Genomic DNA, 19,041 nt, shown 5'->3' with positions numbered 1-19,041 from the left:
CAGGGAAGTGACGTTTTTACTCAATCCCGTTGTTCTTCAGGCAAAGCGCGGGGGAGCGGATGGTGGGAGGGCTGTCCTGGCTGTCCTTGCTTACTGAGTGTTAATGGGCCACACAGCAGAGGTCTGGAAATAGAGATGAGGCAAACAAAGTGGGAAAGCTGACCCTAAGGGTGAGATGGGGGGGTTCACAGAACCTTTCTGCTTCTCCTCTGAGTGGAGACAAGAGGCACTATGCCTGCCTGTTTGTGAGGAAGGAACTATGTTGGTAGCTAGCAAATGTAGAGATGAATTGATAACATAGTTAATTAGATCACCTGCTGGAAAAAACAGACAGGGATACTGGGCCCAGTGCTGGGCTTGAGAAGAGTGTATGTGAGGATAGGCTCTCAAAATAGAACAGAAGCTGCCAGTGTCCAGAACAGGCCTCTGAAAATTTTCTCCCTTTGCTGCCAAATCTGGAAAATTTCTTAACAGTATCTCCTGTAGGCTTTGACTTTGAAGTCTGTGCCACAGTCCTTCACTTCTGGCCTCTCTATGGGCACCTCAGTGAAATGCAGCTCTGCAGCCACTGCAGGGTGGACTGACAGCCTCATTTCTTGCAGTGGCCTGAAATTCATAGAAAGCTAGCATTAGTTTGGGGTTTTTCTTAACAGTTTTACTTAGACTAATTTTATATAAAAGCAGTTCAAAGCTCTTTATGACAGCGAATGTGATATTCATTAGAATCAGGCCTGTTAGAAAAGAGTTCATTATGTTTAAATTTACCTCCATGGTCCCATGGGACATCTCTGTCCCTGGCGCTTAAATCTTCCCAGCTGGTCCCATGGGACAGTTCCATCTTTGGTGTCTCTCCCAGCTGGGAAGCACTTGCAAGCTGCTGTGTCTGACTGTGCATTTCTTTGTGTGTCAGTACGGGCGCATCATGGAGTGAGACAGAAATTGCTTAGTGGTCAGAGACTAAGTTCTGCTAAAAGGGCCTGTGTGATCTCTTCAAGAATAATACATCATGGATACAAAGACTGCAGCCTGGCTGGTATTCACCATCCAGAGATGTGGCATTGCTGAGGCTGTAGTGAAGCATTTTGAACTTGGGGGGTGGCTCTTGGATACTCCTTCCCACTGCTTCATTGACTGCCAAGACCCAGAAATGTCATATATCCTGGGAGGAGGCAGTCTGGGGCCTTTGTGACCACAGGCAGCATGGTTGTGCTGGGCTGCCCCACTGTCTGCTGCCTGCCTGCCATGTCTGCTGTGTGCAGGTGTGCAGGAGCTGCTCTCCGTCCTTGGCAGCAGAAGAGTCTTGAGGCTGAAGCTAAGCTGGAGGGTTCTTGGGGAGATGGTGGAGCATCCTCTTCCCACTGTAAAGCACAGTGCCATCCTCTCCAGAGGCTTGCAGGGCCCACAATACAGACTGAGCAACCAGCTCTAGCACCTGAGCCAGAGGCTGGAGAGACTGATATTGTTCAACTTGTGAAGAGATCATAGAAAATATCAGGTTTAAAATTCTCGAAATACCTTCTTTTAACTGCTTTTCTACACTTGGTTTGCAATGATGACATAGTGCAGGCCACAGTGGTTTGTATCATGTTCAGAAATTTATTACTGCAGCCTAGTTATTAATATTTTAATCTTTAAAAATAAATTAAATCTTTTAAACAGCTTTTAATAAGTGCAGGAGCATCCTTTCTGTAACTGAAGCTGTCCTAACTTAGGGCTAATTTACTTTAATTAATGTCTGAGCTTGGGTTTTGTTTGTTTTTAAAAGAGCAAACTAACCAAAATTCCTGTTTTAGTGGTTTCCTAGGAAAGAGTTAAGTAATGCTTCCTTCCCTATTCCTGATTTCCTATTAAACCCTTTAAACAGCCAGCCTATTCCATTCCCGTGCTGTTACTGCAATTGTTGCAAATCTTGGTATTATTGTCTACCGTACCTCCTTCCCTCAATGTTTTTATAGTTGAGTTGATAAGAATTTGTGTTTACTTAGGTTTGTTGGGGTTTTTTTGGTTTTGGGGTTTTTGGTTGGTTGGTTGGTTTTGTTTTTAATGGTGAATTAAGCTTTTCAAGAGCATCTTTGGAAATTTAAAGATCAAGATTTTCAGATGCTTTTCTAAAAGACTTGTTACCACTAGAGCAGAAATCATTTCAGGGAAGGCTGAAGGCCTGCACTGAGCAAGATGTCAAACTAAATAATCATAACAATCTCTGCTGATCTTGGAATCTATGACTCTACTTCCTGCAATTTCTGTAGACCCCTTTATGATGATGGCTATAATCAAGCAATGAAAGAGCAATCTGTCCATTCCCTCCTCACTGTTGCTAGACCCCGTTTCTCACCTTATTTTGTAAATGCAGATAGAAATGGTGCCACAGTAGCATGGGGATGAGATGAAAAGGTAGACTTGATCATCTCAGAAAAAGGCAGCATTTGTTCATCTGCATTTTTCCACATGCAGAGAGGCATGGAAATGTTCATCACTGCTGCAATCAACTTTCCAATATCAGAGGTGTCCTGTTACGTCTCATTGATTAGTGAAGACGTCTCTTACTTCCTGGGGTTCAGCAATTGAACTGCACTTTGTGCTTCAGAGGCAGAACGGTTTGTTCAGATCTTAAGCCTTAATCCAGTTGAATTAATGTGAACAAGATGCTCCTTATCCCAGTTTATTTTTCAAACTTTTGTAGTTATAGGATGAAGTTAACATACATACAAGAAAATTGCTGTGGATCTGGATTGCTTAGTTTTCGTTCCAAATTTTGAATTCTATTATTGTTTTCACAAGCTACTATTCAAATAGGTTATTGTTTTTGGTGAAAAAGAGCCAGATGAGACTGTTTATATACCTTGGGGTGGAAGGAAGAGAAATAAATTCTTGGGTTCTATCTACATACTTGTCCTATTTATGTCAATTTTGATTTTTCTTTCCAGTCTTAGGCTGGTGGCAGCTACCTCGTGTAAAGGCAGTCACATTGTTGGACACCTTAGGTACAAGAATAGCAGAACACAGTTCAAGTAGAAGATTAATTATTGTTATAGAATGGTACCAATTTTGTTCAGCAGTAATATATTAAATAGTTTACAGTCTGTCCAGAACACACAAAGAACCTATTCTGTTGTCTGTGTTCTGAATTTCTAAGCGACAGTAAAATGCCTAGTGTATTTCATATTTCAGTAATAGATTGCTGAAGTGAATCCTTCTTTGATTTAACGGTGTTATATTTCTTTTGAGGTATTTTAGATTTCAAATATTGGTTCCATCTTATTCAGAACTGTGCTGATACATTACCATTGTTGTAGCATGCATCATTTAATCCAAAGAAATTTGTTCCCTTCGAAAGATGAACAAGAATCAACACTGGAAACAACATGTTTAATTTCTTATTCTGGGATGCAAATCATGCTTCTCACAGAATATACCTTGTGAAATAGCCCCTGTTGGTTCTTCCTACCTCTGCTTTTTAGCTTTGGATTCCTATTAAAGTTGTGTATCCCAGTAGTCGCCTTGACATCTGTAGACTTGGATATAACAGAGTGTAGAAATAAGTTCAACACAGTAATTTCTGACTTTCTGCTGTCCATCAAGGAAGGCTGTGTGTGTTTGCCCATCACACACCTGTGTGCATTTGTTTCTCTTTCTAACAGCTTTGCACAGCTAACAACATGACAGCAGAGGCATTGGTCCTTTCCTTTACTCACGTTAATTGACTGACTTTTAAATGCTCTCATTAAAATCATAAAGTAATCTGGTTCTGTATAGATTACACAAATCCCATTGACATAACTCAAACATTTCACCTCCTAATGGCCTTATACATAAGGGGAAGAAAGGGAAATCTGTGCAAACTACCTGTGACACTGCATTTCTTTTTCAGGGTTTATGACAGACCTCAATTAGCATGGTCTCCCCAGCCCAGAACTGATAAAGATCTTGCCTACTGGCGAAGACGAGGGCAGGACTTCAGTGTGCTGCTGGGCTACTCCCAGAAAGGCTGCGTGGAAATGAAAGGCTTGGCTGCAGCCCAAGGGGCACCCCGGCACCCCAAAGAGAGTCAGCTACAGGTGGGGACAGGCACAGGGTATGTCAGAATAAGTGGCTTGCAGGAGAGCTGCGAAGTGCCCAGCGACTGCAAATGGCAAAGTCTGGGAATAGAAAGCTGGAATCAGCCAAAACAGGTAGGAAGGCAAATGTCTGAGGGTGACAGGGAGAAAATGCTTCATGAGCTGTATTCACTGACCCTGGGAGACAACGTACTGAGCACCCACAACAAGGGGAAATCACAGTCCCTGCCAAGGGTCCTTTCACCAGAGAGTATGAGGTGTGTGGAAATACCTGCCCTGACCAACAGCAACAACTCGATCAGCATAACTAAAACTCCCTCCTATCCCCCAAACAGACTGAGTGTGGAACCAGCCAAGCACCATGAAATGGGAGGCCATTTCCTTCCCCTTGTGAAACCCAAGTATGGGAGACCCCTCAAGCCTCTGTCCTACGAACTGCAGCGGCAGACAAGGGCACCTGCAGAAACTGCGGGTTTCCAGGACCACTACCAGAAAGATGAACCCATCCCATACTTAGCCAAAGTTAATGAGCCAAGGCAAGATGTTTGCATTCAAGACTCTGGTTTGGAGCCCCCTGTCTATGTACCTCCTCCATCTTACAAATCCCCGCCTCACCAAAATGTGCCCCCACACCCCCTCAACCAAGTGCCTAAGAACAACGCCTATGCCAGCAGTGACCACCAGGGTCCTGTGGAGCGAGTAGTCCCCTGCAAACAACCAGCTGCAAATACTTCTGAAGCAGGGGATGGCCCTTGCAAAGACAACCATCTTCCTCACGGGAAGCAAAGCCACACAAGGCGCCCCCCTGACTATCTGCGTTCTGTTCAGTATATTCCCTTTGATGATCCTCGGATACGACATATTAAGATTGCACCCCTGGAAGGTCTGCAGGACAGCAGTAAATACACTGAAAATGCATCTAGTCCCAGTTCTGGTGCTTTGAAAGAGAGAGATCTTGAAGTACAGTACAACAGTGCCTTCTTGGATGCATCAAAGTTGTCCAGTTCTGCAAAGGGAGAAAGAACTTCTGACAACTCCACCCACAGCAAGAGATGGTTGGCACCATCCACCCGAGATCAAGAAAATTGTGCCTTGTCAGACCAAAGAGATAGTTGTAGCACAGCTAATCACAGCCCCCATAATAAAGCCAGCAAAGAGTACACAAAAGGCAAACTTTTTGTAAGAAATTCACATATGGACAGCACCTGTGAGACTGTTACAAAAGTGAAAAAGTTTGAACCTGGAACTGGGATGCAGAGCAAAAAGAGTTCAAAGAAAAAAATGAATGAAACTATATTTTGTTTGGTCTCTATCCCAGTTAAATCAGAATCCAATCTGCCAGATACAGATAGGAACAACAACATAACCCAGAGCTCTGATAAGAATGAGTCTGATAACAATGGGGCTTTGCAAGAACAAAGTCTCCTAAGTATGTCTTCAACAGACTTGGAGTTACAAGCGCTTACAGGAAGCATGACCAATAAAAATGAGTTACAAAAACAAGAGTTGTGGCAACCAGAAGAGTTCAAACAAATGAATGACCTCAGATTTATTCAGCCTACAAAACACAGAGAGCTCAAATACTCTGGCTCCTGGCCAGGTGATCAGTACAAAGACCAGCAGACACAAACCAGTTTTGCTGAAGAACCTAAAAGCCCACAATTTTTCCATGGTACAAAGCCTGGGCAACCCAGTAGTAACAAACTGCTGTCTCCGAAGCTTCCAGCATGTACAGCATCCACAATAGGGTCAAAACAGGCAGGGCTGCCTTCTGATGAGAGAAGTTGCAAGCAGAATGCTTATGGCATGAAGGGTCAGATGTACCTCAGCCAGTCTAGCAACAGTGCGTTTTCCAGGACTGCCACCTCAGTCCTTCAGGCCCCCTCCCCAAAAGTCCGTCGAAGTCAGACTGTGCCTGCCCAGGAGAGGGAAAATGGCCTGCTTTCCAAAGGAGATGTAATTAAGGGAGAAGCAGGTGCTCCCTGCAACAGTAAAGAGCTGTTTGGGCAGTTCCTGTTGAAGCCTGTAAGTCGCCGTCCCTGGGATGCAATAAGTGAGCTAGAAAGTTTTAACAAGGAGCTGCAAGGGCAGGAGGAGAGCACAAGCAGTGAAGATGATTTGGAAGGTGCTGAGGCTCCTCTGCAGACAGGTGCCCTTGCACAGAGGAGAGCATCCAGAAATGAGAGGTCGAACCAGGAGCCAAAGCACAGCGGGAAATCAGAAACGGTTGTGCCAGAGGCGCCTGTATTTAAGTCAGGAAGAGTTAAAAGTAAGTCTGAAAGTTGGAGCGAGGAGATGGAGCATGGCAGTGAGATGGGTTATATTGGTTTGCAAGGCTCCTCAAAGCCAGGAGGGAGCAGTGGAGGAGTTGGGCCAGCAGATGGAAGTCCAATAACAGAAATAAGCATGGGGGAAGCCAAGAGCAGAACCAGCAAGCAGCCAGTGCGTGTGGGCCCTATCAGGAGAGTTTTCTCCAGTAGTCCAAGCAGCTCATGTCACAGTAATCCTTTCAATAACCCTGTCTTGCAGGAGATGAGCAAAGACCAAAATTACCTAGACTTTGTTAAACGGAGCAAAGGTGCAACTCCCACAAATGATACCATGGTAGAGAGAGGCTCAATAATACGCTTGTCACTAACAAAGAGGAACCAAGGGCGCTCTGAGCCGGATTTGAGGTCAGTGGGACTTGATGTAGCCCCAGGACCTGGTGCTAACAATTCTGATCACTCTTCAAATGCAAATGCAGTGGAAATCCCTGTGAATGAGTCGTTGCAGGCAAGAGCTGCAAGAATTTTAGGTATAGATATAGCAGTGGAGTCTCTCCTTCATGATGACCACGTTGGGCCCCACACAGGCACTTGCCCTGCAAACGGTGTGCAGGACTCTGAGTCATCAGTGGGGAGCACAGTAAGTGACAAAGAAGGAAAAAAGGATGGTTCCTATGAAGGCAGACGGAAGTGTGGCTGGACAGAGAGTGCTCTCTTTGTCAGAGTGGGAGGCCGATCTTTACACCCTGATGAACGCCAGACCACTCACCAGGAAGGCAGCGCTAAAACACCGGTAACTGAGCAAGTTCTGGAACAACCTGCGAGTCCCAGCCAAGGTGAGGACCAAAATTTGGCTTGCAAGTCAGCTGTGTACCAGCATTCAGAAAAGAGAGTGAGAAGCACGTCAAAAGTGATAGAGACACTCCAAGGCAAGCTGACTTCTCCACCAAGCCGGACTGCCATGGATCGCTTACTGCGGATGAAGGAAGTTGACTCCGTGTCCCGGATGAGACGTCTGAGCATTAAGAGCGCAGACTCGGGAGAGGAGGTGGATGAGGAGAAACTGTTGAGGGTACAAGAGGACAGAGGAAGCAAACTGGCAAGCTCAGGGGCTGTTTCCAAGCGTGTTATCTCTCTCAGTGAAAATGGATATTTAGGTGGAATAGACAAGAAGAAGACTGACAGAGACTTTTCTTTAGGTAAGATATTATCTATTATGGGAGATCTAAGTGGGTACTGTTTTCTTATGTAAGGGCATGATTGGTTTGCTCATGCCCACATAATACTGCTCAAATAGTAACAGGCTGTAGGTGGTGCTACCCCCATCTGGTTGCCACCCCCTGTGTTCTCCCTTGTGGAATAGATAACATGAGCGTTCTCTGCTCCCATTTTAAGAAAAGTTACTGTAAAACTCACTTGTGATACTGAAACTTTCACAGAGACTGGAATGCTCCCTGAGGTCTTATCTCTGTCTAATTGTTTCAGGGAATGGCCAGCTTCAAACAGCAGAGTTCAAAGATAGTCACTCTAGTGCCAATTTTTGGCAACATGTGGTGATTTAATCATAGCCTCTCCTTGAATACCCATTTTTTCCCTCTCTAATACGTAAGTAGACACATACTATATCAGAGTTCAGAAGAAACTAAAAAAAAATATCTGATGTTCTTCTGTGAAGTCTCTGGGAAATGGCTGCATTAAGGGGTCTGGAAAATTCTCTCTCCTGAATATTTTCCAGATCATATGTTATCCCCAGGTCAAATGGAAAGTGGACTTTTTCAGTGAACACCTTTTTTTTTTCCCCTCTTTTTTTTTTCTTTTTTTTCCTTTTTTTTTTTTTATTCTTCATCTCTCAAAAGCATTTAAATTTGTGTTGTCCATATGCATCCCCAAGGTAACGAGCTCTTCTCTTTCCAAAACAGTTTTCCTATAGCATTTTGTTGAATAACTGAAAATAATTTGTTGCTGTAGATTTATGTAGAGGGATAAACCTCCCAGGCCGCCTGTCTAGTCCATTAAATTAATTGGACTGAGCAAATGCACAGTGTGAAAGTTTTTAAAATAATATCAGTCTCCTTCCTTTTTCCATTCTCCCTGTAACAGCTGACATTCTACCTTGAAACCTGCCCAGGTTATTCATTAAACCTCATTGATATAAATCTGTTCAGCTTTCCAGCACAGAGGGACTGAAATGAAGTATACTTTAAAGTGGACTTATATATTTCCATCTGAAGATTAATATTTATATGAGTTCTCAGTATTGACTTCTGCAGTCTTGCAGCCTTTCCCTTCATGTCTTTTTATGTATCTCACAGCTTTGTTTCTTTCTTCTCTGAAATGAATTGCTCTAGACTGCATTTTCCAAACAAGCTAATTCAGATGCCTTGTACCCATCAGCTCTAGTATGCCCCACATGCATTTCATATGCTTTCCTCCCTTGGAGTTTCTGCTGGAGTGAAGACAGTAACTGTTGTGGTGACATGACTTCAGGGATGTATCAAAACAGATTGTGTGTGTTTTATTGGAGAGTTATTCTGCAGTAAATTAGGTCTAAATTTATTCCTCTCACTGACAATGCCAGGCTTGTGTTCCTCAGTGTCTTCCCATTCCAGCAGTTCCCTCCCAGATGTAACAGCCCTCCCCACATCTGGATACCATGGATGTCCCTTCCAGCTGCACACATCCAGTTCTGCAGGGTTATATGCACTCACACAGGGCAGAAAGGAGTCTCCTCCACTGGCCTCTTCCCATCCAAAGGGATCCTGATTTGTTGATGGCCATAAGATCTTCACCTTTCTTTAACAGGGTAGGACTGAAGATTCATGTTTGTAGAAAGGCCTGATGTTGTGTTTTCCTCTGTTAAGCCTCACTCCATCTTCCAGACTAGCTCACTGGTACCACTGAAAGCCAAAACTAGAATTAATCCTGGAAAATCATCACTTTGTTGCTTTTAAATAGCAAATATTGCTAAAAGCCATTCTATTTGTAGTGAGGTAGGGTGATGTTAGTCTTACAGTTGCAGACTGGGCCTGTTGCAGAAGCTAGAGCCCTTGGCAGAAACAGACTTTCATACGTATAATGCAGCTTGGCAGATGAACAGTCACCTCAGAATAAAAGCTCTGCTGTAACTCAGTGCAAGAAGCTCATCTTACTGTGCAAATACTGCCATTAGAAGAACATCTCTAAAAGTTCACAAATGCATTGGATGTCTCTTCTCCTTTGCTGTTTGAAGATTGCTTCCATGAGGCTGCTGATCTGGCTTTGTTTCTGCATTTCAAATTAGCTTAACCAAATGTTGAATAAATATTTCCGGATCAGTGCTAGAACTCCAGTGTTTGTCCCCCCAGAAATGTGACACAGCCTGGCACTCCAGCCCTTTTGTTCCCTTGGTTTAGGTGCTGAGGATGTGGGTAATCTTTCAAGGAATAAACTGAGTCACACAGAGGTTCCATGTATAGTGGCCTCATTTTCTCCCCCTCACCACTCACCAAAACAGTGAACACTTGCAGTTTTGTGGGGAGTGATATCGGTGTGAGTGTGTCTGGCCTTAGGAAAATCAGGCTTCTGAAATGTGAATCCATTTTTATTCTTATGTCAACCTCACACAGAACAGTTCAGAATTTTTGAGCGTTCTAGCAGTTTAGATGTCAAAATATTTACAATGGAAAAAATGTTACTGCTTCAGAGACATCTTCCCACAGCACCCATGCATTAAGCTTAGAAAGATGCAGTGTTATCCTGGAGTGCACTAGCTCTTAGAAGCTTTTTTCTTCTTGTTTTTTTTTGCATTCATGTGTTGTCTGTTCTTGAAGTTTGGCACTACCAGAAGACACTGTACAGTGATAAGCAGCTCTGAAAACATACGTGTTGCTGGCTCAGACTCTTTTCTTGGCTGGCCTAGCAATTTAAGGAGAGTAGGCAAGAGAACTGATCAAGGATCCTGCACCAGGAATCCACCCACTTGGGCCAAATCCAGAAGTCCTCTCTTAGCCAGTCTCCCCTTGCTATGCATCTGGATGCTGCAGATGGACACTTTTACACAGGAATAAAAATTTTGCTCTAAGAATTATTGTGCTTGTTTGAATGAAGACGTTCACTCATATCAGCATGACAGTCCTGAGGGTGAACATTTTACTCCAAAGTGTGGTATTTATGTGTGCAACTATTTTCATGCTCAACTGCTTAAACACAAGTGCTGTGGGAGCGCAGCCTGCGGGAGGGACGTTTCAGGCTAGTACAGGTACCCGGGTTGCACAAGAGCAGCAAGCAGCACAGGATAGAACAGGATGCAGTGCCAGTTTGTCCAGGCCACTGTGTGTCTACAGACTCCTCCATAGGTAGCCCTGGTTCCTCCACGCTGTGACCATCCAAAGCACCCTAGGGTAAGTCAGATGTGTGTGTGATGGCGCAAGGCAGGCAGATCTCACAAGGCAAAAAGCCCTTTTGTTGCAATCCTATCCCAGAGTCACAATGGTGAAGGAAAAGGCTCGTACCTGCTGACTTCATGGCCAACATTGGGATAAATCCAGTAAAAAAAAACTGATACGAGTGTCCTTGGGGCTCCAGAAAAATCCCCAAACAAACAAAAACACAAAGTGTGGTCTGTCCTGTGAAGTGACAAGAGGTGGACTTAAAATAAAGACCAATGTTAGTAAGCCAGTCCAGTGCTTTGGTGAATAATGTTGAAAATGTGAGCTGCAGTTTTGCAGACTGAAGCAAGACAGTCTAACCATAGTGATGCAACACAACTGTGCTTTCCTGTAGTCTGTTGAATTCATCTGAAACCAAGGATTTGGAGTCAAATGAAAAGACCCTGATGAATGGACAGCAGCATGACTTCTTCAGCCAGCCTTAAACACTGCTATGATGCTTAAAGCATTCACTTGTCCTTAGTGTTCAGTACAAGGAGGGCAAACCAGATGTTTTTCTTTTCCTGTCAAAGCATCTAAAAACTAGAAGTAATCACTTAGCAGCCAGTGTGCTTTTTCCTACCTACTCAAGGCTTCCCAAATTTGATCGCCATGCATTTGATCCAAGTTGCTCCCCAGTTACACAGGTGTAAGTACAGAATTTGGGTCAGGACTGTGGTATATATCTTTAAAAGTGTAGGTCCACTATTAGCTTCCTTTTTTAATAAAAACTAGGGAAAATACATCTCCTTTGTGCAGTTATTAATGTTGAATAGCTTTCACAATACATTATTAATAGTGTTTTCTTGGTTTTTTGTGTTGGTTTTTTTTTCAGATACGTATGACCCCACCAAAGTTGAAAAGGTGTGAGATGAACAAAGAGGACAATAGAGAGATTTCAGCTCTACTAAGAATGTTTCACAGATCATTTTTTTGTTGGTTTTTGTTTGTTACTTTGTTCTTTGATGCTTGGAAATTGCCTCCGTTTGTGGTGTTCATGGTGTACTGATAATGCCTTTACCACTGCCACTAGGAATTAGCTATTCGTATCTGAAACTGTTGCAGAAACCACAGAAAAATCTGACTTCTACATTGGAGCCATCTGGCTTTGTAGCATTAAGACTTAATACCTACTGTTGGCAAAGGGTTTTTATCTGAACCCTATTTCAGTCTTCAGTGGGGATGATGAAATGCACGAAGCCAAGCTTTTGAGCTTTCTCTTTGGTGTAAATGTACATGTGGGAGATTAGTGACATGATTTTTTGAAAAAGAATGTGAATTTATAAGCTAAACTTCTCAGTATCTACAGTCTAAATTTTGTTTAACTTAAGGGATTTTTTGGCCGTAAATAGAAAGTGCTGCTGCACTACGTGGGGGAAGGAATGCGAGAGAACGGTAGCAAAGACTGATTGTGAAATTATTTCTGACTTCCAGAGTTTGAATTTACTCGGATTAATTACTTACTTGCCACCTAGAGAGAAGAAAAGCAAAAACCCCAAAGCTTCTAAAAGATGAAAGACTTTTGTAATACAGTGTACAGAACGTGTAATTATAGTAGCTGGCAACTAGTGTTTCAAACCAATGCAAAGTATACCACTGGCTGTTTTGCACTCAGTATTACCTATTTTTGTTTTGCTGTTTAGAAATTCTTTATATGAAAGAGTAGTAGCTGGTTTAAAATAGCCCATTTTAACAAAGTAACTATATTTCTTGTTACAGAATACTATCTATTTTTCTACGATGTAAACAATTGCTAACAAGTGGCAAGTATAAAGAAGTATTATTGTTATTATTATTATTATTATTATTATATTTTAAGAAGACTTATCCCTCTGACTGAAGGTGCCCCAAGCAGATTTTATTTGTATATCTTAATGCACACTCCATATTGCCACAAACTCAGTAGTGCTCTCTTATTTTGTTCTGAAAAGAGCCATCTATGTGTGTGTGTATGTATGTATGTACTACAGGGTTAACTTCTATTTTTCCCCACTAAACGCTTGGATCATTCCTCTTGGAGACACTTTCTGAAACACAGCTGAGAACCCCCTGGGCTAGTTCTGCTGCCATTACATTCCAGTGACAGTGATTACCAAAAATGTGGGCTTGGATCCCACTGTCCCATTGTCTCTGAGGTGCTCAGATAAAATACCTGGTTTCTTCCTTTTGCTTTGTTCCCTTTTAGAGTTTATGAGTTTGGATTAGGCAAGTCTGTAAAAATAAACAAAACTGGGTTTAATTCTTCCCTGAAGTCAACTAATGTTTCTGGGGAGGAGTTGAGGTGTCTTTGTGACAGCATTTAAATACATGGCTTTAAGTATATTTTATCTGCACACACAAATGCATGAATCACGGAGTTTATAACAAAGCCTATGCATTCTGCTTTTTGATACTGAATTAGTCTGCACAGTATCTGTGTCTTTAAAGCCTTTATGTCCACTCTGGTGTGTTTTTTTGTGAGTACCTGTGTACTAACATTTTTCTGATTACTTGTTCATGTACTTCACCAGTCTGTTCTGGTTCTTAGCATAATTTTGTTTTTTAAATTCTTCTAATTTCTTGAAATATTTTTTTTTTCCTAAGTCTGTAATTTGGAAAGATTGACAGGGAAAAACACTCGTCCTGTGTTTTAGCAGCAAGAATTTCTTGTCTGTAACACATGATTCTGTTACATATGGACAATTTAAAGCTTGTTTGAAAAGAAAATGTGGTGTATAATTTATTTCATTAACTCTTGTGCATGCTGTGTAGCAATACTTGTTGACAAACTGTTCCCACCACTCTTACTATATCCACCTTTCTTCATCACCATCTAGGACATCTGGAAGCTAGTAAAATAGCTACAAAACATGATCCCTTCCACCCCCCAACCCCAGCCCCAATTCTGCCCATAAAAATCCTGTTCTTAAAAAAATTGCTTCAACTCTCATCACCCCACTTACTAGTAAAGCTGAGTATGCCTGGCAATAACTTGGAAGTTTTCATTTATCCTCGATTTCTGGACAACTGTAAATTGTCCCATATAACCAGTCCTGCTACTTTCAGTTCATGTCTCTGTGAAACAAGAGTTTTCCATTTTATTTTCTTCTGATGGGGAGCAGGTTAATTGATTCTGCAACATGTCTGTTTTATCAGTCATGTCAAATAATTACTTTTCCAATGAAAAAAAAAAAATGAAAATAACAGAAAATAACAGGAAAAGAAAAGAAAAGGAAAACGAAAAGGAAAGGAAAGGAAAGGAAAGAAAAGAAAAGAAAAGAAAAGAAAAGAAAAGAAAAGAAAAGAAAAGAAAAGAAAAGAAAAGAAAAGAAAAGAAAAGAAAAGAAAAGAAAAGAAAAGAAAAGAAAAGAAAAGAAAAGAAAAGAAAAGAAAAGAAAAAGAAAAAGAAAAAGAAAAAGAAAAAAGAAAAGAAAAGAAGTAAAGAGAAAATAAAAGAAAAGGAAGCATCAATATTTCAGGGAATATTTTATTGGCTAAGAATGAGACATTAAAACTTAGAAAGCCAGTAAGCTTTGCTTTGCAATAGTGTGTGACTGACCAGTGGATGAAAGACCAGAGCTGCTACTGCTTTGAAAATTGGGTATTCCTTTAACAACACTGTGTGTTTTATTTCATACTGTGATACAGACAACTAAGAAATACATGCAGTACAGTTTTATAAATGATTGAGGTTCAGTGTTTCTACAGTACCTGTGCCATAATTGAATGTCACTATTGAAATGGGCTGAATGGGCTGAATGGTTCCATAGCTGCACACCTTTCCAGAAACCTTTGGCCAGCTGCAAACATGGTCAGCAGAAGGCTCCTTTTACCCCCGATGTAGTTAAAAACCAGTAAGTCGTGACTTGAAGTGCCTGTCTCAATGGGTGCATAAAGCTGTCATGGCAACAGCTGTCAGTGGAAATGGCAATGGCAGGAGCTGAGGGCTGAGAGGTTGCAGAGGAGGAGGAGGAGATGGCAGGCTGCTTCCAGTGCCTCCTGCAATGCAGTCGTGTGACAGCAGAGCAGCAGTGCGGAACTGCATGTATCTTTAGTCTCAGAAGGAAAAGAAGAGCTAGAACGTCAGAAACCACGTTGTTACAAGCTGCTGTGCATCCAGCCTGTGCTGCCGCTGTACTGCTGCAGCTGGGGCAGCTGGGGTTGGATAACAGGTTATCAAAGTGTTTGGTTGGGAAGATACTGGTTTCACAAGCATTCCCAGGAATTAATGCAAAAAAAAAACCCGTGCCTGTTTTATATATTTCAAAAATGTTTAAGGGGAGACTCCTCAGGAGATGGATAGTTAAACAGGACCTGCCATCTCCTTCCATTTGTTTACCCTGTTGAAATCCAGAGTGGCTAGTCATCCTGAGGGGTTGATGACAGTAACAGCAGCTGGTGGCAGTGCTAAGGCGCCAGGAAGACACGCAACCAACCCAAAGTTTCAGGCTCTTATCTTCTGTCTGGGAACGCAGAGTCATACACGGAATCGTCCCAGTCCAGGTTTACTCGCCCGTGCGGACCCAGAATGGGGAGTCCCGCCGCGGCGGCGGAGCGTGCGGGGTGCAGGGTGCGAGTGCGGGTGCGGGTAAGACTGGGTGCTTCGGAGGGGAAAGCGCTCCCTCCTGCGGCCTCCGCAGCTCCAGCGGGAAGTTGGTGTCCACGAAGAACCGCTGCCTTCGGAGCCCGCTCCAACCTCCTTGCTAGAGGCATTTCGAGCTGGAGAGAAGCGTGGTCTGAGAAGAGCTCTGAAGTCTGTTTCAAATCCCTCTGCCAGCGCAGCTGGGGGCAGGCGAAGGGGGAAAATCCCTTTAGATGTCTCAGTATCACTGGTAATGGGAATGCCCGGGGATATGCCTGACTAAGCATCCCTTGGCAGCTACAAACTTAAGAAAGCTTCCCCAGGCATCAGAAGGACTGCTGTATTCCACACCACAGGTTTACAGCAGGTTGGTCTTTGCTGCAAACAATTGTATCACATATCGACACCATCGAGCTTCCTTGACCTGGCTCCTGATGGTGGGAGCAAACAGTCCATGTGCTGAAACATCCAAGCGCTCCTGCAAGAAGGACAGGATGTGAATAAAGTGGTAATGTAACAGCATCAAGCTGTCACCCCCAGAAAATAACCAGCTCCATCAAGCTTATCCACATTTGCATACTGGAATTTAGTAAAATATTTTCATGTTTAATATAATAAGTCAATATTAATATCTCGGGTCAACATTGTTGCCTTTGCAGATAGACAGGCAGCTGAATGTTAGTTTTATAGTCCTCAGCCTTCTATTTGGGTTAAAATGTTGATATTCTCTTTACTGCCCCTTTTCAAAGGAAAAATTAGTGCAATGATTGGGAGAAGAGTAGAAATGAAATGTTCTTGCATTTTAAAGGGCAGAAGTTCTTGCAATTACAAAGTGGGCCCCTTTGTTCAGGTTCAAGATCTGATAGAGGCAAGTATATGTGAGAAGTGAATCTTCACTTAGCAGAAGCAATCAGCTCAAAAACAAAAGAAACAAAACAGTGTTAAAAGGATTGACAGCTTGTCAGCCTTTTGAATGTTTTCTTTAAAGCTCTCCTTTTGGAGGACATTGGTATTTTCTTGGTTGAGGATCAAACAGTCCCCTAATTTCTCTCCACTGGCAATAAGCCAGCCCTAATTTACTGAAGTGAGATTTAATTTCAAGCAGATTCTACAAAGTTTACATTTCTATTCTTCTGCCTAATCCAAATAAAGGATCAAGCTGAAGATTTCATGACATGATGACTATATCATTAAATTTATTAGAAGAGCTGGGAAATTGTGATTTAATTCTTATTCAAACTTGCATGAAAATGTTCACTGCACCTCCCTCTGGGGACTAAATGAAAGCTGTTTACCATCAACTCTATTTTTAAAGAAAAAAATGCTTCAGACAAGGAAAAAGGGAAATCCTGGTATCAATAGCAAAGCCCAAAACCACAACACTACCTCCCACCCATGCTGAGAAATATGTTTGCAATATGGCTTGCAGAGCTGCACAGCAGGGAGAGGGTGAAGGGAACTTAAGTCAGAATTGACTGACACATGGCTGAAATTAGAAATAAAAATGAAATTTCCCAGCCAAGAGAAACCGCAATAACATACAGATTATAAAATGAAGGAGGAACTTTCCACCCTCAACAGCAGCAATCTCAGCCTTCTTTCAAGCTCTGGACCAGCAGAAAAAAATAAACAGAACCATTCCAAAAACCATTCCTAACCTGGAAGGAAAACAAGGAGATACATGTGCTATATCAGTTTATCAGAATCCTTGTGTCTTTGTCCTTAGACAATGTAGATAGTTCTCCACACTGACATGCAAGATACTGTGGCCTGTCTCCAAAACTAATACTATGTCATTGCTATGGTTCTCTGCTCTAACTAGCCCAAGGGCAGATTTTGAGGGATAAAAAGAGAGGAAATAGGGGTAAGCAATTACAACACTTCTTATATTATATCAAAATATGAATGTGTTTTAACAATTTTCTTCGTATTTCCTTCTGCACAATGCAAATACTGTTTCTGGGCTTATGTGTAAATTGGAGGGATGCTGTTATTCAGATGGAGACATTCTCCAAATAAAGATTTTGCATGGATACTCTCCTCTGTGAATTTGTTGATGTTGTTATCATGGGGCAAAATGGAGCATGTGCTCTGATGTTTGCATTGCCTTTGAGAAAGATAAATGTATTGGTCAAGTGTCAACAGGCTGCAGTATTCTCCAGGGGACTCCTACTTCAAAATCTGATGTTGTGACTGGCCTCTTACACCACCAGGTACAGAAATTGTGTTTACTTGAAAGAATGACTTTCCACATCCTCAGTTTCTCAGATCAGCATAGGCTGTAGGCCACTCATTTTCAAGTTGTGTTCTGTTTGTTTGCTGCCTTTTGGATATGTTCTGCCTCTGTGCAAGAGTCAGTTCTTCCTTTACTGGCTGGCAACCAGCAGTCTGTACAGGGTAAATCTACAATGTCAGAGCAGGTTCAAGTCCATGTATTTTCCACTCCCTTTGCACAAGCTGATATGGCACTGGGATAGTTTACTTTGGCTATATTGCAGTAAAGAATGGTATGCTCTGTATCTGTGCTGATAGGACTTGAAGAGAGCTAAGTTTTCAAGTTAATATATATATATAAAAAAAAAAGATAAATCAGGCAAAAGTGTAGGCTGCTCATGCCTGGAGTGTCTTTTGTCACTGGCTCACAAGCAGGTTAGACCTTACTATCATGCTTACACATATTGCTGAGTAGAAGCAATGGATTCATCCTGGTAGTCCTCACTTGTCACCACGGAATTTGTGGAACAAAAGACCCCACAGACATGGGGAGGCTGAAGATGGAAATAACTGGCAGTTTTGTTCTCCTTTTCTTTCCATCATCCAGACAATCTGATCTGACCACACTGTCTCCTTCCCCACCTGCTTGAAGTAGAAAAATCTCTGGTCCAGCATAATCCCATCTTCCACCTAGTTTAGCTCTTAGAAGCCAATTTTTCTACTTTTTCTCTGCCTGTAGCAGAAGGCAGGCATTTCGCTCTTTCCAATTGCTATGGGTGTTTTCTTTTGTTTCTACTCTTCACTTTAGTTTTGGTCTCTGCATGGATTTACACATATTCATTATGTTTTCTGGAGGTAGCCATAGACATAACAGAACTGGCCCATTTGCTATTGGCTAGAACAGCAGGAAGTCCCCAGAATGCCTACAGACCAAATTGTCCTGTTACCCCAAGACCTGATTCTTCAAAGTAAGGGGCTGGCCATGTGTTGGCAAACCTACATGCACAGGCAAGTAGGAATAGTGAAGGCATGAGGGCAGAGACATTTCTGCTCTTGCTCCCACCCACCCACACCCACCCTCTCTGCAAAGAGGGCAGCCGTATCAAGGCTGATACTGGCCTATCTCTCACATTGGCTCTTGGATGTTACTGGCCAGCACTCCCATGACATGCTTCAGGTGGATAGATGTTCTTCTGTCTGCCACCAGACAGGGATAGGAGCTGGTCAACATAGTCTATGTTCCCTCCAGACAAATCTGTAGGTGCTTATGCCCACTCTGGCCTACAAAGCAAGTGGGAAAATGTAGGGGTGGCTAAGGGTGCTGCTCAGCCCTCACTCAGAGGGTTTTTAGCTAAGTCAACTAGAAACCCTCACAGATGCAGGGCTTCCCATCACCCCCTCTCCAGCACTAGTGGGAGAGCCACCAGCTCACTCACTCTTTCCCACATTAGCCCACACATGCCTGACCCTTCACTATTCACATAGAAGCCTCAGCTCTTATCTTACTCTACACACACCTCATCTTCTTATCTCTT

At 42.6% G+C, this 19,041-nt stretch overlaps 1 protein-coding gene across 5 annotated transcripts in view; it reads left to right on the top strand.

Annotated features, from left to right (window-relative positions):
• Positions 1-17,331, top strand: part of JCAD (junctional cadherin 5 associated) — a 64,829-nt gene extending 47,498 nt beyond the window's left edge. For 4 of the 5 annotated variants that reach the window (XM_051612607.1, XM_051612606.1, XM_051612605.1 and 1 more), the window contains exon 3: positions 3,872-11,550. In XM_051612607.1, coding sequence (XP_051468567.1) covers positions 3,872-7,577 — 3,706 coding nt within the window. In that variant the 3' untranslated portion in view covers positions 7,578-11,550. The other variant, XM_051612609.1, reaches the window with a different exon arrangement.
• The last annotated feature ends 1,710 nt before the right edge of the window (positions 17,332-19,041 follow it).

This window comes from Apus apus, chromosome 2 (genome assembly GCF_020740795.1).
Source record: "Apus apus isolate bApuApu2 chromosome 2, bApuApu2.pri.cur, whole genome shotgun sequence".
NCBI classification, from domain to species: domain Eukaryota; kingdom Metazoa; phylum Chordata; class Aves; order Apodiformes; family Apodidae; genus Apus; species Apus apus.
The sequence above is the reverse complement of the archived record's forward strand: the minus strand, read 5'-3'. Positions and strand labels throughout refer to the sequence as shown.